At 50.2% G+C, this 12,887-nt stretch overlaps 1 protein-coding gene and 1 long non-coding RNA gene across 17 annotated transcripts in view; one reads left to right on the top strand and one right to left on the bottom strand.

Annotated features, from left to right (window-relative positions):
- ECE1 (endothelin converting enzyme 1) overlaps positions 1 to 12,887 on the top strand; it is a 133,552-nt gene that overhangs the window by 59,692 nt on the left and 60,973 nt on the right. For all 16 annotated transcript variants that reach the window (XR_013406727.1, XM_077971467.1, XM_077971510.1 and 13 more), the window contains one exon: positions 7,825 to 7,966. Coding sequence is in view for 15 of the 16 variants with exons in the window: in XM_077971467.1 (XP_077827593.1) it covers positions 7,825 to 7,966 (142 nt within the window). In the remaining variant the exon portion in view is untranslated. The remainder of the gene's footprint in view (positions 1 to 7,824; positions 7,967 to 12,887) is intronic.
- Positions 165 to 3,928, bottom strand: LOC144335697 (uncharacterized). Its single transcript, XR_013406763.1, has 3 exons — positions 3,740 to 3,928; positions 1,308 to 3,566; positions 165 to 339 (listed from the first exon to the last, which is right to left on the bottom strand). It is a non-coding gene; the product is annotated as an uncharacterized LOC144335697 (long non-coding RNA).

Consider the following 12,887-nt stretch of genomic DNA (forward strand, 5'->3'; position numbering starts at 1 on the left):
GGTGATCAACACCAATAACTAATAAATGGAAACTTCCGTTTTTCAGCCAAACTTGCCACATTCGTTACTTTATTACTTGCCACATTTATTTATTATTATTGGACCTGCTGGCCAGTGTTGAATTTAACCAGAGCAAAATTCTACCTATACCTCACATGAAAGCATTTTTCTTTTTCTTTCTTTTTTTTTTTTTTTTTTTTTTTTTTTTTGAGACAAGGTCTCACTCTGCTGCCCAGGCTAGAGTGCAGTGGCGCAATCTGGGCTCACTGCAGCCTTGACCTGTGATTCTCTTACCTCAGCCTCCCAAATAGCTGGAACTACAGGCACATGCCGCCATGCCTGGCTAATTTTTGTATTTTTAGTAGAGATGGGGTTTTGCCATGTTGCCCAGGCTGGTCTCGAACTCCTAGCCTCAAGTGATCCTCCTGCCTCAGCCTCCCAAAGGACTGGGATTACAGCCACCGTGTCTAACCTTTTCTTTTTCTTTATCCCATATTTTAGGCACAAATTACTTGCAGTCTACTAAAGTGAGTCACTGTGGACCAAGCACAGAATTCAGAGGCAGTTAGCTCTAACTTAGAGCCCAGCTCTGGCTCTTCTGGGCTGTGAGACCTGAAAGCAACTCACTTCCTCAGCTTCCTTTGTAAAATGGGGTTAATATTATTACCCACCTCTTGGAGCTGTTGTAAAGGCTCAAATGGGACAGTATGAGGGAAAGCATTTTGGATAATGCTTAGAAAAAGGATTTGGTTATTATGAGGATTATTATAGAAACTCACTATGGGTGACATGATATAATAATATACATCTAAATATGTTAGCTTTCTCTCTGAAGCCTCTGCTCTGCCAAAGCCAGCTGCCTGATCTTCCCACACCTGAACATACACCATTTCGGTGGCAGAAAGGGAAATAGCTGAAGTTACACCTGCAGCCTGAACTGAGGAGCAGATGGCCATGTCTACCAAAACCTTTGAAATTCATTCAATTACTTCTAACGGTCTTTTTTTGTTGTTAAGAAAAAAGGAAAGGTGAGATCTTAAATTCTTAGTTATGGTTTTCTCATTTTTTTCCCACCTTGCACAGGGCTCCCCTCCCCTCCCCTTTGCCTTCTTTCTCCTTCTTTCTTCTTCTTCCCTCTTCTTTCTTTCTTTTTTTTTTTTTTTTTTGAGACAGAGTCTTGCATTGTTGCCCAAACCTGAGTGCAGTGGTGCAATCTCAGCTCACTGCAACCTCCACCTCCTGGGTTCAAGCAATTCTCCCACCTCAGCCTCCCTAGTAGCTGGGATTACAGGTGCACACCACCATGCCTGGCTAATTTTTGTGTTTTTAGTAGAGACAGAGTTTTACCATGTTGGCCAGCCTGGCCTCAAACTCCCAACCTCAGGTGATCCACCTGCCTTGGCCTCCCAAAATGCTGGGATTATAGGCATGAGCCACTTTGCCTGGCCCCCAGCCCCTAATTTTTATATGTATTTTGTAGAGCCAGTTTCTTACTTTGTTTGCTCTCTCGTCCGGGCTTGAGTGCATGGCTTACTGCAGGCTTGAATTCCAGGGCTCAAGCGATCCTCTCACCTTGGCCTCCCAAAGTGCTGGGATTACAGATGTGAGCCATCATGCTTGGCCAAAGCTGTCTTTCGAGGGTCATTTCAGGGACAGGCCCACTCAATGTTTTAAAAAGACATGTCTGTTTACCTGGAGTTGTCAACTCTGTTTGCCTGTTAAAGCCTTGAGGTTCTAGAGTCTGAGAAGTCATACCTGGAACCTCATCCACCCTCCTCATTTTAGAGATGGGAGACTGAGGCCCAGAGACTGCCCAGCAACACGCAGTGCGATATTTGACTTCTCAGGGTTACCGTCTTTCTCCCATGCTGTGGGGAGCTGGGTATTCCTTCTAGGAGGCAAGGAAAGCTAGAAAGTACTTAATCAGCCTTTGATTCTTGCTAAGATGTGAGGAGTGCCCTCCCCTACCTGCAGCAGGTCGTACTTTAAGCTGTTACCAGTCATTTAAAGTCAGGCATCTGGGTGGGGTGGCAGACAGGGCTCAGGCGGAGACAAGAGGACACAGGACATGAGTTTTGCTCTGGACTGACCCCAGTGCCTCAGCCAGAAGGCCACCTCATGGAAACTTTACTGGAAGAAACTTCCCCAAACTGACTTTGCGGCGCTTCCGGAGGCAGGGTTCCTCGCGGGCTGGGCTGTCACAGTCGACTTGCTCTCAAAGGCTTATTTACTCCAGGGAGCCGAGCCTGGTGCCCCTGCCAGCGCTCCCGGGTGGCTGGGCTTCTGGGCTGCAGACGGGTGGGATCCCTGCTAGACCCTTGGCCAAACCACTCCCATTGCTGCTTCCTGCAGCCCAGGTTGCTGGGTTCTGCCTTCCCTCCCGACCTGACTCGGAAAACCTGGCTTCGCCTGGCTCCCCACCCTCTCTGCTCCTGGCTTGTCTCCTGGGCCCCAGGCAGTGGGCCCCGACCTCACCTGCAGAACTTGTTCTTGCTGTAAGCCTAGGTGAGCCAAGCACTCACTTCTGTAACCAAATATGTGTCCCGGATTAGGGCTTTGTTCCCTTGGCTGTGGAAACCCTGGGAACTCCTGGCTGGATAGCGCTGCTCTATTTCCCTTACTCTAGCTCTCTCACTCTCTCTGTTTCTCTGGCTCTCTCATTTCTTTGTCTTGTTCTCCACCTCTCTGTTTTGAGGGCACCACCTCCCTCTCATTCTCTTTCTGTTTCCCACGACAATAAATAGGAAATTAAGCCCACCAGTAAGCTGAGCATCTACAGCAGTTCTGCGTCTTCCAGGCGTCAGCGCTGCCTCTCAGCGGATGGCCACTTCACAGTACCCTCCCCTGAGAGGGACCGGGCTGCCCGCCACCAATCCTCCTACCCTCCAAGCTGCTCAGGCCAGTTCTACCATGATTGACAGGACCTCATTTCCAAAAGAAAACTGAGAAACCACTCACATCTCCCCATGCTGTGGCCTCATCTCACAGATCCCCTCCACAGTCTCATGAAGGAGGCTGGGCAGGTGTAACAGGGATGCAAAGAAAAGAGACTCAGCCGAGGCCAGCAGCCATTGGAAGCAGATCGATGCCCTGACTCACAGCCCAGCCCTTTCCATTGCACCCAGGAATTGGCCAACCTGCCCTGGAGAGGCCTCCTGATCCTGGTCCAGTACCTCTAGGTGACTTCTCCCGCCCCAGGAAGAGGCATCTGGATTCCTTCTGCCTTCAGAGACAAGGCTCATCCAGAAACCATGAGGCCCATAGCCTATAGCACAAGTCAAGCAAAGAGCAAGACAAAGGTTAAAAACCCCATTTTCAAAGTCTGCTTACTATTCTTGCCTGAAACTATGAATTTTTAATTCAATTCTGGCTTAATTTTAATTTAATTTTGCAGTGAACACCATTTGTTTTGATTTAGCACTTTTCATCAAACAGTGAAGGCCAGCTCCACCTCCTGCCCCTACAGGAGGGTAGCACGTCCTGGTAGGCCTGCAGCTGCCAGTCCTGGAGACGTGAGTTGCCTCCCTGTTCTCTCTCCTCTCTCTTTGCCTTCATGCCCCAACTTCCTGTGTTTCTTCTGGCGCTAACGCTAATACCTATTCTTAGAAATGTTGTGAAGATAGGCCCGGTGCAGTGGCTCATGCCTGTAATCCCAGCACTTTGGGAAACTGAGGTGGGCAGATCACCTGAGGTCAGGAGTTTGAGACCAGCCTGGCCAACATGGTGAAACTGTCTCTACTAAAAAGACAAAAATTAGCTGGGCGTGGTGGCGCACATCTGTAATCCCAGCTACTTGGGAGGCTGAGGCAGAAGAATTGTTTGAATCCGGGAGACAGAGGTTCCAATGAACAGAGACCTCCCCACTGTACTCCAGCCTGGGTGACACAGTGAGACTCTGTCTCAAAAAAAAAAAAATTTAAAAAAGGAATGTTATGGGCCAAGCATTGTGGCTCACGCCTGTAATCCCAGCATTTTGGGAGGCTGAGGCGGGCAAATCACGAGGTCAGGAGATTGATTGAGACCACCCTGGCTAACACGGTGAAAACCCATCTCCACTAAAAATACAAAAAATTAGCCAGGCATGGTGGCACGTCCCTGTAGTCCCAGCTACTTGGGAGGCTGAGGCAGGAGAATCTCTTGAACCCGGGAGGCCACGGTTGTGGTGAGCTGAGATGGCGCCACTATACTCCAGCCTGGGCGACAGAGCAAGACTCTGTCTCAAAAAAAAAAAAAAAAAGAAGAATGTTATGAAGATAGAATTGCACCATCAAAATCGAATTAATATGATCCCAGGCATTTAGCCCTCACTCAAGTGTTTATTTGCTGCCATTATTCTTTTTTTCCTTTCCTCTCCCTCTTTCTTTCATCTTCCCCGTTCTGTTGCTTGCTTCTTTCCCTTCTCTCCACAGATGACTTTGCTTCTTGCTCCTAGCTATCTCCTGTCCAGATAAGGTGAGGTTTCCCTGCGTCCCAAGCCTAGTGGCTGTGTCCTTTGGCTCCCTGGAGCCAGCACCAGGCATAGGGTGCTGGCTTTTCTTTTCTTTCTGTTTTTTTTTGTTTTCAAGACAGGGTCTCGCTCTGTCATGCAGGTTGGAGTGCAGTGGCGTGATCTCTGCTCACTGCAGCTTCCAGGTCCCAGTTTCAAGCAATTCTCCCACCTCAGCCTCCCCAGTAGCTGGGATTACAGGCGTGTGCCACCATGCCCAGCTAATTTTAATATTTTTAGTAGAGACGCGGTTTCACCATGTTGGCCAGGCTGATCTCAAACTCCCAACCTCAGGTGATCCACCCACCTCACCCTCCCAAGGTGCTGGGATTACAGTCGTGAGCCACTGCGCCTGGCCTCTTTTTTTTTTTTTTTCTTTTTTGAGATAGGGTCTTGCTCTGTTGCCCGGGCTGGAGTGCAGAGGCACAATCATGGCTCACTGCAGCCTCAACCTTCCAGGCTCAAGCAATCCTCCCGCCTCAGCTTCCCAAGTAGCTGAGACTACAGGTGTGTGCCACCACGCCTACTAATTTAATTTAATTGTTTTCATTTCTTAGAGATGGGGTCTGACTGTGTTGTCCAGGCTGGTCTTGAACTCCTGGGCTTAAGCCATCCTCCTGCCTCAGCCTCCCAAAGTGTTGGGATTATAGGCATGAACCACTAAGCCTGGCTGATGGGTACCTCTTAAACCAAGGTCTCATCCAGGCGTGGTGGCTCACACCTGTAATCCCACCACTTTGGGAGGCTGAGGCAGGCGGATCACGAGGTCAGAAGTTCGAGATCAGCCTGACCAACATGGTGAAATCCCATCTCTATTAAAAATACAAAAATTAGCCAGGCCTGGTTGCACACGCCTGTAATCTTAGCTACTCAGGAGGCTGAGGCAGGAGAATCGCTTGAAGCAGAGGTTTCAGTGAGCCGAGATTGTGCCATTGCACTCCAGCCTGGTTGACAGACGGAGATTCCGTCTCAAAAAACAAAACAAAACAAAACAAAAACAGTCTCACGGCCTCCTTGTGCCCTGTGAGCTGAGCCGTGATAATGGGGGCATGAGAGGCCTAAAGGAGGAAGGATGAAACAAACTCAGGGGCAACAGGACACATACGTCAGTGTCCCTAGACAAGGCAGTGCATGCTTCAAGTCCTTGGGGCCCTTCTGAATACCAGTGACCAAGGTAAAGTGTGTGTGATAACTGATTACTCTGAAAAAGCACTTGATAAACTTCTGAGTACAGTGTACATGTTAGCATCACACCAGGCTGTCTGTCTCTGCGCCAGGCCCTTACAGCCTGAACTTTTCATTCATGAATGTAGCATGGTCTGAAACTTCCGTTGCTCACTATTTTAGAAGAGATTCTTGAAGGATTTGAGCAGGCGGCATCCTTCCCACTAACTGACCCAGCTGCTTCAGTGTCTCAGCCTCCTGAGCTTCCACTGAAGCGTCTCTAAGCCCCAAGATCCTTTGCTCAGTTTTGTTTTGTTTTGTTTCCGAGATGGAATCTGGCTGTGTCGCCCAGGCTGGAGTGCAGTGGCACAGTATCAGTTCACTGCAACCTCCACCTCCCAGGCTCAAACGATTCTCCTGCCTCAGCCTCCCGAGTAGCTGGGACTACAGGCGCCCGCCACCACACCCAGCTAATTTTTGTGTTTTTTAGTAGAGATGGGGTTTCACTATGTTGGCCAGGCTGGTCTTGAACTCCTGACCTCAGGTGATCCTCCCACCTCAGCCTCCCAAAGTGCTGGGACTACAGGCGTGAGCCCCCACGCCTGGCCCCTTTTCTCAGTTTTGGAACCCAATTTTTTTTTCCACAGAAAGTGCTTGTGTTCCTCCGTCTCTGGTGCAGCAAATCCCAGTCGTTTCCTGCCCAGTAAATACCTAACCATGGCCACGTGGCTTCTCAGTACCCTTCCCTCAAGTGACCCACTTCAGATCCCCGAGTGCCAGGGTGGGACTCCCTCAGGACTCTGACCGGGCACCAGGGGCACCCCTCAGGCTATTGGTGGGGCACTTGCAGGTCAGAGTCTCAGTCTCCTCATCTTCCCTGACAGCTCTCCCTCTTCCTGGAAAGCCTTGCTCCCTCCATCCTGCCCTTCCCAAAGGGCAAGTCTAATCATGTCATTCCAGTCCTCAAGAGGAAGTCCAGGCTCTTAACTTGGCTTTCTGTGCCCCTTAGCATCTAGGCCCTCCTCTCCTCTCCACTTCCATCCCCTCTTATCTGGCCAGTTCCTACTTATTCTCACCGACCCAGGCCAGACATCTCCCCTTCCAGGAAGCCCTCCCTGATTGAACACCTGCCAGCCCCAGTCTGTTTCTTTATCTGCCTCCCTGCTGGGCTGTGTATTTCCAACATGGCCCTGAGTTGGTGCTCAGCTGTTAGCACATGACACAGTGTCACTGAACACATGTCACCCCACCTTCAGGAGACCCTTCCTGTCCTGTGGCCATGGGTTTTGCAGGAAGCACCTCTTGGAACAGAGGGGAGCCCCAAGCTGCCTTGGGTGTGAGAGGTCTGGGGTGACGGCTCCCATCGCTGCTGGCTGGTGTGTCCCTCCTCGGGCAGGGAGGGCCCTGCCACACCCTGCACTTCCTCTCATTGTGCCTCCCTTCCTGTTTAGCTAGACTGTTAGGCTGGAGGGATTTTTCCTCCCTTTCAGGACCTGAATGGAGCTATTTCTCCTTGCATCTCTGCCAACATCTCCCAGGACCCACCTCTGATCCACTGGTGGGCTCAGGCATCAACAGCTTTGGGTTCCAATCCCAGCTGTCCCCATTCAGCTGGGTGGTGAGAAGCCAGGGTCTGACCTCTGTGGACCTCAGTTTCCTTGTAAAAAGAAAAGTAACAAGGTGGCTCATGTGTTTTAGCGTGGGATTATGAGGGTTTAATGAGCTAAGGAGGTCTGTGCTTCTGAAGTGTGAGCCGTGGCCGTGTCACCCTTGTCCCTGACCCGCTGATGTGGGGGTTCTGCAGAGAGCCCAGCTGGGTACTCACTGGATGCCTGCAAGTCCAAACATCCTGTTCTTTTTGAACTCCTTATTGGAGAAACAGGGAAAAGCTGTAGTTTTTTCCTTCCACTCGTATCAAGTGACACAAAAAAACAAGCCTGTCGGGGCCGAGCTGCTTGACTCTCTGATGTTTGGGAGCAGATCTGAGCAGCTGAGCAGGGTGGCTGTTCCTTTCTTGGATTAGGGTTGAATCTGTGGGAACCAGACCACCCCTGAGACAGGAGGCAGCCCTGATGCCTCCCCAGGGCCTGGGCCTGCAGCAGAGCCCCTTCCTCCAAGGGAAGCGGGACCTGGGGCTCACGTCTTCCCCGCCCCTCCTGCCTCCTTCCCTACAGGTGAACTTCCACAGCCCCCGGAGTGGCCAGAGGTGCTGGGCTGCGCGGACCCAGGTGGAGAAGCGGCTGGTGGTACTGGTGGCACTTCTGGCGGCAGGACTGGTGGCCTGCCTGGCAGCGCTGGGCATCCAGTACCAGACAAGTAGGTGCCTCCGTGTTGCATGGTGGGCTCGACTCACTCCTGTCCCTGGCTCTGTCAGCTTGGGGAAGGGGGGCTTCCCGGCTTAAGCCGGGGCAGGCCTCTAAGGCCAAGGAGGGAGCCAGGCCCAGGGGGATCTGGGTGCTGAGATGGACCAAGACCTGGGAAGTGGGCAGCGTGGGTGGTATAGAGATCTCGCACTTGAGTCCACATCCTGTCCCAGCAACTTACTGGCTGTGTGACCTTGGACAAACCTCTTACTCTCTCAGCCTGTGTCTTCTCTAATTTAAATGGGAAAACAGTGCCCAGTTGGGGGATGGCTCTGCGGACTAGAGATAACATATGTCACATAGCTGGTGCCTCGTGTTGTTGCTAGGATGTGGGGTAATTACACACATAGGCTGACATTGTCTGCTATCTCTAGTTCCAATAAAATAACAATAATGCCCTCTGTTTACTAAATTCTTTCCTCCGACCAAATACCCCAAATACCCCACTCGCTTCAGATGCAATCTCATTTCCTCCTCAGGGCAGCCCTGTGAGGTGTGGTTACTTTTGGCCCCTTTTCCATATTAGGAAACTGAGGCACTCAGATGGAGTGACTTGCCCAAGGTTACGTGGCTAATGGGGGATCGAGTGGGGCCCTTGAATGCGGAGGTTGGAATTCACCCATAGGCTACTGGGCTCAAGCCCAGGCTCCACCTCCCTTTGTAATCCAAGTATGCTCCAGAGCACATTAGCACCCCCAGGAGAGCTACCCTTCCGGGATCCAGCTGCCTGTCGTGTTCCTTGGTCGGTGCTTTTGTCTGTCCCATTTTGAATGGTGATACAATTGGGCCCCTCTGCCAGGTGCCTCCCACAGAGTTAATGCTCAGTAAACACTTACGAAGTGGGAAAGGGTGGATCCAAGTTAGAAATAAGGATGGGGAATTAGCCAATGCCAGGACCTCTCAGTCCCCTGTTGCCCCAACATTTATTCTTCTGATGGCAGATGGTTCACCTGGTTGAGCAGCCTCTGGGGGCTCTGCTCAGCATCCCACCCACTGACTCAGTCTCTCACCCCATGAGAGAAACTATGAGCTTTCTCGGGATCTGGGAACGTCCACTCCAGGCTGTGTGGAGCCTTCCGTCTGTGAAGTTGCTGGCCTGCGAGGGTGGCCACGCTGCACCGGGGTGGGGAGGGGACTCGGGGCCTAGAAAAGAGCAGGGACTTCATCTGAGCGTTCTTCCATCCCTCCTGGGTTAGGCACAAAGGTATCCATTCACTCCACAAACATAGGTTGTACTTAAGAAATAATTGCTTGATTAGTTAACTGACTGTCTAATGGTTTATGGTGTTTTACGAAATATGCCTGGCTCAGCAGGTGCTTAATGCATGTGTGACTAACTAATGACTAGCTTTCAGGCCTTTAGCCCGATGTGTTTAGCATAGTGCCTATGCCACAGGTGTGCAGATAGTAAAATGAATAAATTAATGTTTGAATGAACAAAAGGGTAAGAAGGAAGATCAAGCTGAGAACAGCCTTTCTCTGCTGAGTGTGTGTATATTGTGTGATTCTGTCCTGGTGCATGTTTGTGTGTGTGCGTGTCTCCTCTACTCACAGGACACAAGCTCGTCATCATCTCCTGCCACTGCCATGTTGTTTCATCCTGAATCCACTCTAGTTCAGAACCCCCTGCTGGTCAGTGTGGCCCCTGGCCAGCGCGTCTGCACAGCTCTTGGCTTGGAGCAGCGGGAGCTGGCCAGACTCCGGCAGCCAGTGTTGCCCTGAGACTGCCCCTCGGAGCTCCCAAGATATGTCTTTGCCAGAAACCAGGAGGGAGTCCCCACGGCCCAGCTCCTGATGATCAGACCCAAAACATTTCTGTTGTTACTGCCCAGTGGGGTCCTTTGGGAGGAATCCTGCTTCTGCCTCTGTTGTGTCCCTCTCTGGATCTCAGAAGGGTTTTCTCCAGCCTGGACCTGGGAGAGGAACATTCTTCCCCTGGAATGGAGCTGGGCAGAGGATCAGGTGACCCTTGAGCCACCTGGGAAAGCAGTGGCCACCGCAGATATTAACAGTAACCTCATTACCCAGGTGCTGGTGCTGGCCACATCTGAGCAAACACCAAGCCAGTCAAAGCAAATCTGTCCAGGCACAGTGGCTCTCACGCCTGTAATCCCAGCACTTTGGGAGGCCAAGGTGGACGGATCACCTGAGGTCAAGATGTTCGCCAAGCATGACCAACATGGTGAAATCCCGCCTCTACTAAAAAATACAAAACTTAACCAGGCATGTCGGCGCACACCTGTAGTCCAGCTGCTCTGGTGGCTGTCGTTGGTGCACGCCTGTAGTCCCAGCTACTCGAGAGGCTGAGGCAGGAGAATCGCTTGAACCTGGGAGGTGGAGGTTGCAGTGAGCCAGGATGGCACCACTGCACTCCAGCCTGGGCGACAGAGCAAGAGTCTGTCTCAAAAAAAAAAAAAAAAAAACAAAAAACAAATCTTCTGATGATTCTGAAGGCCAGCCTCTGGGAATGTCTGAGCACATATTTACATTTTTTACTTACCTTCCTGCTATGCTTCCTTTCCAGAAACATTGGTGCTTTGCAAACAGAGGCAACAAAACAAACAATACATTCTCCAAGAACATATATATATATATATTATTTTTTTGTTTGTTTTGTTTTTGTTTTTGTTTTTTTTTAGACGAAGTGAGCCACCGCGCCCGGCTCCAAGAACATATTTTTAAGAAAGCATTCTACACAGTTTTGAGGCCAGGCTCTGTCCAGATGAATGTCTGTAAATTAAATCTAAGATCTGTTTCTGCCTTCTCAATTGATCATGCGTGTCCCAAAGGAAAGACGTTTGCTGCCTCTGCAGGTGGTGAACAAGTGCTGAATAAGGCCTTTCATTCATTTGGTTATTCATTCAAAAACACATATTGAGGCCAGGCACAGTGGCTCACTCCTATAATCCTAGCCCTTTGGGAGGCCGAGGCGGGTGGATCAACTGACGTCAAGAGTTCAAGACCAGCCTGGCCAATGTGGTGAAACCTTGTGTCTACTAAAAATACAAAAAATTAGCCAGGCGTGGTGGTGGACGCTTGTAATCCCAGCTACTCAGGAGGCTGAGGCAAGAGAATTGCTTGAGCCCAGGAGGCAGAGGTTGCAGTGAGTCAAGATTGTGCCACTGCATTACAGCCTGGGCGACAGATCAAAAACTCTGTCTCAAAAGAAAAAAAAAAAAAGCACGTATTAAACGGCTGCTAGTTGCCAAATACAATGCTAGGCAATGGAAATATAAAAACACGTAGGATACTGGCCTGCCCTGAAGTTCACATTCTAGTAGGACAGGTGGACAAGGAGATGGCCATGACATATAGCACAGTAGCACAGCAGGCACCCAGGCCGCTGAGGGACCCAGAGAGAGAAGGGGGTCAAGTCATCAAAATGCATGAAGCACCTCCTGGGCCAGGAATATTTCATGAACTTTCTGCAAACCATTGAATAGTTGAATAATCAAGCCATTCCTCCTTAAGCACCTCCTTGGTCCCTAGCCCAGTGTCCAACAAAATAGACACTTAGTGAAGAACTCAAACCTCTTTTAAGACTGCTTTTTTTTTGAGACAGAGTCTCTTTCTTGTCACCCAGGCTGGAGTGCAGTGGCACAGTCTCGACTCACTGCAACCTCCGCCTCCCGGGTTCAAAAGATTCTCCTGCCTCAGCCTCCCAAGTAGCTGGGATTACAGGTGCCCACCATCATGCCTGACTAATTTTTGTATTTTTAGTGGTGATGGGGTTTCACCACGTTGGCCAGGCTGGTCTCGAACTCCTGACCTCAGGTAATCCGCCCGCCTCAGCCTCCCAAAGTGCTGGGATTACAGGCATGAGCCACGGAGCCCAGTCTCTGAGACTGACTTCTGGGACTAGTTTCTTGTTTTGTTTTTAAACCCAAGTCCCCATATGATAACAGCAAAAACCTTAATCAGTTAATTAATCGGTCTCTCTCTCTCACGCACGCAGACACATTCACACAGATGCTGATGCGTCTTCCCGCATTAGGCTCACTCTCAGCCGTCTCCTGGGCATCTCCACCAGCCAAGATATTGTAAAATTTTCCTTCCTGTGGTTTGATGTATGAAAACAATAGGTATTCTTTTCCTTCTCTAAGTGTGGAGTTATATCGTAATACTCAGCAGGCTCTTTCAACCTACATAGAAATTCTCTCCCTGCCCCATAAAGATTTTGGTGCTTCCTTGGAGTTTGAAGTGGAGCATTCAACTGTGATTAAGATGATTTGATTTAAAGATACTTAAAATGGCACTATCACCCCCACCATTTCCTTTCTCTGTTTTCGTGCGTAATGGCTCCATAATTTTTTTATGACACACCTCTCAACTGTGAACAATAATTTTTAATTGTTGTGTGATTATCTCAAAGTCAAATCACCCTGATTTTCCTGCTGTTGTGTGGCTGCTCTGAGCCCTTTGTCAGCCACCCATCTGAAGGACTTTGTGTTTGTCATCAGATGTTGATAAGCCCACAAGTGAACCTCTGCCCACTGGCCTTATGTTCCTGAGTGAGTTGAACACTGCCCCTACTAGCCCGTGCGTTCTTTGCTGCTCTCTAAAGACTGGCCTGAAACTTCAGACCCTGAGACTTGAGGAAGCTGAAACCCCGTGCCCAGCCATGGCCATCATCACTGTGAAATCTGTGAAATTGGTCCTGCATTTCTTCCTAACTTTTAGATAGAGAAACTGAGGCATGGAGAGATGAGGTCACTTGCCCAAAGCCTCACTGGCAAAAGTAGAAAGCTGGATTTGAACCCAGGTCTGGTGGCCTCCAAAGCCCACCCTGCCTCACTGCCTCCCTCTGTGGTGGGGAAACAGATCTCAGCAGTCAGGCTGCACCAGCCCCTGGTGTGACTGGCAAAGAGGTGGGG

Source organism: Macaca mulatta, chromosome 1 (genome assembly GCF_049350105.2).
Source record: "Macaca mulatta isolate MMU2019108-1 chromosome 1, T2T-MMU8v2.0, whole genome shotgun sequence".
Classification (NCBI taxonomy): domain Eukaryota; kingdom Metazoa; phylum Chordata; class Mammalia; order Primates; family Cercopithecidae; genus Macaca; species Macaca mulatta.